A 5558-nucleotide genomic window follows, 5' to 3' on the forward strand; every position below is an offset into this window, starting at 1 on the left:
TGCTCCTTATGTCTATTTTCTTTTTTAGTGGCATCATCTACAAAGCACAACACTAAGAATAAGCCTAAGTTTATTCAAATATAAAATCACTTTTAACAATTATAAAAGACAATATAACACTATCTAATCTGTAATGTAATAACATCCAAAATAAACAGCCAGATTCAAGTTTCATGTTTGTACTAATTACTTATGGACTCTGTGGAAATCTAGAAATATAGAATCAGTGTAAATAGAGTTCCTCTGTTTGTATTTATCATATTTCAAGTAGAAGTCAATTAAATAGAAGTATTTTTATGTGGAAAACAAAAAAAATAACAGATCTTTAGCATCCTTCTCATGCTGTTATATTCTACAAAAGAAATAACACCTGTTATTTATACCTGAACTGCCATCAAAAATGAAAACATTAATAGAAAAGAAATATTGGTGAAAGGGAATCAGAATGTTGATAGTTAACAGTCTTTGTTCATTTTAACAGCAGTTCACATACAATTATTGGTAGGGACAAATGCGTCGGTCCAACATTTTGGTAGGGACATGTCCCTATGTTCCCTATGCAAACCTACGCCCATGCTTGCAACGCAAAATAAAATCTGTTTGAGACATAGTTCTTCTAGCGTTGCAGTGAGAAGTAGTTTTTATAACTTGCCAAAGTGTATCGGCAGAGTAACTACCGCATTGGTCCAGAATCCTTTACTAAAAGGAATAAATGTGCAGTGCGCACGCACCAAGAACTTGGTAAAATATGTTATTGCGCTGCATTAACCCTATAAAGCCCGATCCAAGAATAAAACAAAACAGAAAATTACTTTTTTTTTTGTTTGAATTCATTATTTGCCCTTTTAACAAAATATGTAAAAAGAAGAAACAGAAATACATTTTTGATATTAACAATTTATTACTATGCGATAAGTCAAGATTATTTTTTGTGTAGTCTTCTACTGGCTGTTATCAGGTATATCTGATTGTGTACAATAGGATTTTGAGCAAAGTTTTTACCATTAAATTATGCAAAAGGTGCCAGATGCAAAACATTTCAGAAACCGTATGTATCAAATATGATACATTTGGCATTATAGGGTTAAGTAGATCCGTTTGCTATTTAACCCATTACCTCCCGCCAACACCTACCTTTCAAATTATGGCGGATTTCAGGAGAAGGTTGAGTGACATAAGAGATCGTGTTAATGCTAATTTTGATCGCATTTTAAACGAAGAAGGCCTTTTGTTGTTAATTGTGTTTAAAGTTTGTTTATAAATATTTTTAAACAACGCGCTCTCGCTTAAAACTAACTTTATAAAACTAATACACTTAAGACATGAGAGTGATTATAACTTAAATAGTCACTTGTAGAACCTTGGATTTCTTGGTTTACTTATTACAAAAATGGTCCACAAACATTAAAAATACCGTTCCTGTTAATAAAAATGAACTAAATAATTTAAATTTCATTATGACAGACTCCAAAGTTTGAGGGAAGAACCCACAAATAGAAGAATCCAGAGGAGGACTCTTGTGCGGCAAAAAACATTCAAAGTGGCTGTAATTCTCCCAGGTACGACAGGCACAAGTGGCTTTCTCTACCGATGGATTTATTGAATCTTGCTTGTTCAGACTCATAAACCACACCGTGAAAACTAAAAGGCACAAACAATACAATAATTAGCTTACAAAAAATAAAGACAATTAACAAATATGACGACTGCCACAAATAAACAGACTTAATACCTCGTTGGCTGAGTACCAGAATAGAGTGGAATTATTCTTGGGTTTCTTCTTTCTTGCTTTACTTAAACTTTGTGACCGACCCTGTGACCGACACATGCATCAGCTCTCTCTGGAAATCGCTTCTTCTTAGAAAACTAATCTCTAATCTGCATACAAAGCCCCTCCATGCGCCCCCTGGTGGCGCATATCCACAACAGCAATGAAATACACACAAAACAGGCATAAATGAAAAAGTGGCAGCAACACTCCCACGAATCTAACAATTCCTCAGGTGGGATTTCTTACATTCAGAATACTCAGCATGAACAAAAACAAAATCTTTAGTCTGCTTCTAGCAAAACAATAACCTTATGTATAGGGCGTTCTAATGAAAGTGTTTTAGTCACATGTTTACCGTGTTTGTCATAAGTCTTTTCACTAACCAAAAGTCTAACCTTTCTCACTTTGTCATCGGTTCCAGGATAGACATCTGTGACTTTGGCCAGCTTCCATTCATTGCGTGGTGCCGCGTCTTCTTGCAGAAGCACTATATCATTAATCTTAAGATCCCTTCTGTGTGCATTCCACTTTTGTCTTGGTTGCAAGTTGAGCAAATATTCTTTCCTCCAACGGATCCAAAACTCGTTGGCCAAATATTGCACTCTTCTCCATCTTTTTTGAAGATACAAATCTTCTTTCATGAAATCTCCTGGTGGAGGTTGGATAATGGTCGACTTCATCGTGAGAATATGGTTAGGTGTTAATGGTTCAGGGCCTGTTGGATCACTCAAATGCTCGATGGTGAGTGGCCTACTGTTGATAATCGCCATAACCTCATACAAAAAGGTTCTCAAAGATGTACTGTCAAGTCTCTTGGCTGACTGGTCAAGGATGGCTGAAAGAACACTACGGATGGTTCTTATCTGTCTCTCCCATACTCCACCCATATGGCTTGCTGAAGGGGGATTCATAAGAAACTCACATACAAGTGCCTTCACTTTCTCCTGATTCATGTCTTTCATGAGATCAGCAAGCTCTCTCTGAGCACCAACGAAATTGGTGCCTCTGCCACATCTTAGCTGGCGCACATTCCCTCTTATTGTGATAAACGCACGTATTGCATTCAGGAATGCGTCTGTACTCAGGTCATCTACAACTTCAATATGAATGGCTCGTGAACATAAGCAAGTTAGTATCAGTCCATATCTTTTGAGCTCCTTACGGCCGTCCTTGAAATATATCAGTCCAAAACAATCCATTCTGACATAAGTGAAAGGTGGTGTAGGCTCAGTTCGATCAGCTGGCAAATCTCCCATACTTTGAGTCTCTGTCCTCCTTCTGTATTTGCGACATTTGACACAGTTGAAGATGTATGATGAGACTGCACGGCTATTTCCTAGAATCCACCAACCGTTGGCACGCAGCTCATTCAGAGTCATTCCACGACCTTGATGCTGAACCTTCAAGTGGAAATGTCTGATGAGCAAAGTTGAAACATGACTGTCCTTGGGAAGTATGGCTGGATGCTTTACATGTGAGTGCAGCACAGCTTGACTCAAACGTCCACCAACTCTAAGGACTCCGTCTTCGTCCAGAAATGGACTTAGTTTGTAAAGATGATGGTTTTTGGTCTTGGAAACTGGTTTATTTGATTTTAGACTCTTTATCTCTTCTGCAAAAGCTTTCTCTTGAACAAGTTTGATGACAAACAGTTCTGTTTCTTTTCTCTCTTCCAAACTTGTACTTTCTTTTGTCCTTTGTTTGTCTCCCTTGCATTCCTTAACCTTTCTTCTCAGGGTTGCAAGTGCTCTTATCAATCGGGACCATTCTGAGAACTTTTCAAATTTGTTGAGAATAGTCTGCTCTTCTTTTGCATTGGTGGTACACACAAAAGCTTTGCGAAGTTCTGGGTCATTTTCCTTGACCTCTCCCACCTTCATATCTCTAGCAGGAATGTTCCTCTCCCAGAGAAATGCTGGTCCCTTAAACCAATTGGAGTACTTCAATTGTTCTGCAGTTAAGCCTCGAGAAGCGTAGTCTGCAGGGTTTTGCTCTGATGGGATGTACGACCATTGTTCTGGCCTTGTGCTTGACTTGATCCTTTGAATGCGATTAGCTACGAACACTTGAAACCTTTTGGCATCATTATTTATGTATCCGAGAACAACAGTGGAATCTGTCCAGAAAAACTCTGTAATGTCTGGGATTTCAAGCTCTGCCCCGAGTAGATCACTGACTCTAACTGCAACAACTGCAGCTGAGAGTTCGAGTCGAGGGATGGTCATGACAGCAGTGGGTGTGACTCTTGATTTTGCCATCACTAAGCAACAATGGACTTCATCTGATTTGTTAATGATTCGCAGGTAAGTACATGCACCATATCCATTGACACTGGCATCTGCGAAGTGATGAAGTTCGAAGCTTTTNTGATTTAGCCGGGGTTTCGCCTGGAGGGCTCTATAGAAATCTGGCAACCTATTGAACGGAGTTGAACTGAGAGAGCGTGCCGTTCACAGACACCAGAATGAACGAGTTCACAATAACGTTTATCAGGCAGTAATACAGTACGCTTAGTTCACGTTTGCCCAAAATATGGACGAGTTCATTTAACTTTCATTCAATGAATGCGTTCAGGCACAACACTGCCTACAAGGCTACAGAGTCTCTGGGTGAGAGGAGTTGTAGGTTGTCATTTTGGAAGAAAGGTCAGACTCCTTTAGCCTCATGGTTTAGAACAGGCATCCCCAAAGTCGGTCCTCGAGGGCCGCTGTCCTGCAGGTTTTCGAGCTTTCTCTGCTCCAGCACAGCTGGTTTTAATTGAAAGTTTATTAACAGGCTTTTGCTCAACTGCAATCATCATAATCAGCTGTGTTAAAGTAGGGAAACCTCTAAAACCTGCAGGACAGCGGCCCTCGAGACCGACTTTGGGGATGCCTGGTTTAGAAATGATTCTGTTTTCCTCCACTGTCTGTAACTTATTTTTTGGTTATCTGTATATGAAAAACTTTCACATCTTTTCTAAGGCTGTAAGTAGTTAGTGAAATCCTATGTGACCAGAACAGACAGGAATATAAGCAACACTTTATCTGTCCTCCCTTGGTAGAAATAGAATAACATTTTGTTTTAAATGAGAAACATTGAAATTAAATTTCTTGTTAGATATGACTTAGACATTTCATTGATGTATTTATTTCAATTATTTATTTAGAGCTCCATTATCCACAGCCATTGCTTGAGTCTAACATAAGGTAATGCATATAAAGTTGCATTAAACCAAAATGATCATTACAGTTCACAATTCACAATATAAAAGGATGAATTTACACCTGACCAAGATGGTCATTTTTATTCACAGTTCATGTTATGAAAATTCAAATTCTTAAAAAAACAAGACGGTCATTGGATTCCCTACTATCAGCAATATATCCATATTAATTTAACCATAAAGAAACACATTTACATCATAGAGAAACAAAATAAAACACATTTATTGGTACGTAATCTACTGACAACTTTTCTGGATCAGCAGATCATATTCAGCTCAAAACCATCAGCTGAACTCAATCTCTGGCCTTTCTGAAGAATTAACTTCTTCCTGCTTTTAATTAAAAGAACTGTGGGAAATATATTCCACTCATATATTCCCCTATAGATGGATGTTATTTTCATGTGGTTAGTTGCTACTTCAGGTAAAATAAATCTGTTTGCAGAAGCATGTCTATCAGCATAACAATGAATATCTGAGCTAAACAGTAGATTCTGGGAAAATGTTAAAGGAATCATGACAGAAACATTCCTGAAAAAAAAAAAGACAGAATTTTTAACCAGTGCAATTATGTAGTTGAAT

General features: G+C 37.9%; 1 protein-coding gene across 1 annotated transcript; it reads right to left on the reverse strand.

Moving 5' to 3' along the window:
• Positions 1 to 1544: 1544 nt before the first annotated feature.
• LOC107081017 lies at positions 1545 to 4131 on the reverse strand. Its single transcript, XM_015369231.1, has 2 exons — positions 1733 to 4131; positions 1545 to 1641 (listed from the first exon to the last, which is right to left on the reverse strand). Exon 1 carries the CDS (start codon positions 4027 to 4029, stop codon positions 2053 to 2055), a length of 1977 nt encoding a protein of 658 aa, XP_015224717.1. The 5' UTR covers positions 4030 to 4131; the 3' UTR covers positions 1545 to 1641; positions 1733 to 2052.
• Between the last annotated feature and the right edge of the window lie 1427 nt (positions 4132 to 5558).

The sequence above is a fragment of the Cyprinodon variegatus genome, unplaced genomic scaffold, assembly GCF_000732505.1.
Source record: "Cyprinodon variegatus isolate N-32 unplaced genomic scaffold, C_variegatus-1.0 Scaffold2678, whole genome shotgun sequence".
Lineage (NCBI taxonomy): Eukaryota > Metazoa > Chordata > Actinopteri > Cyprinodontiformes > Cyprinodontidae > Cyprinodon > Cyprinodon variegatus.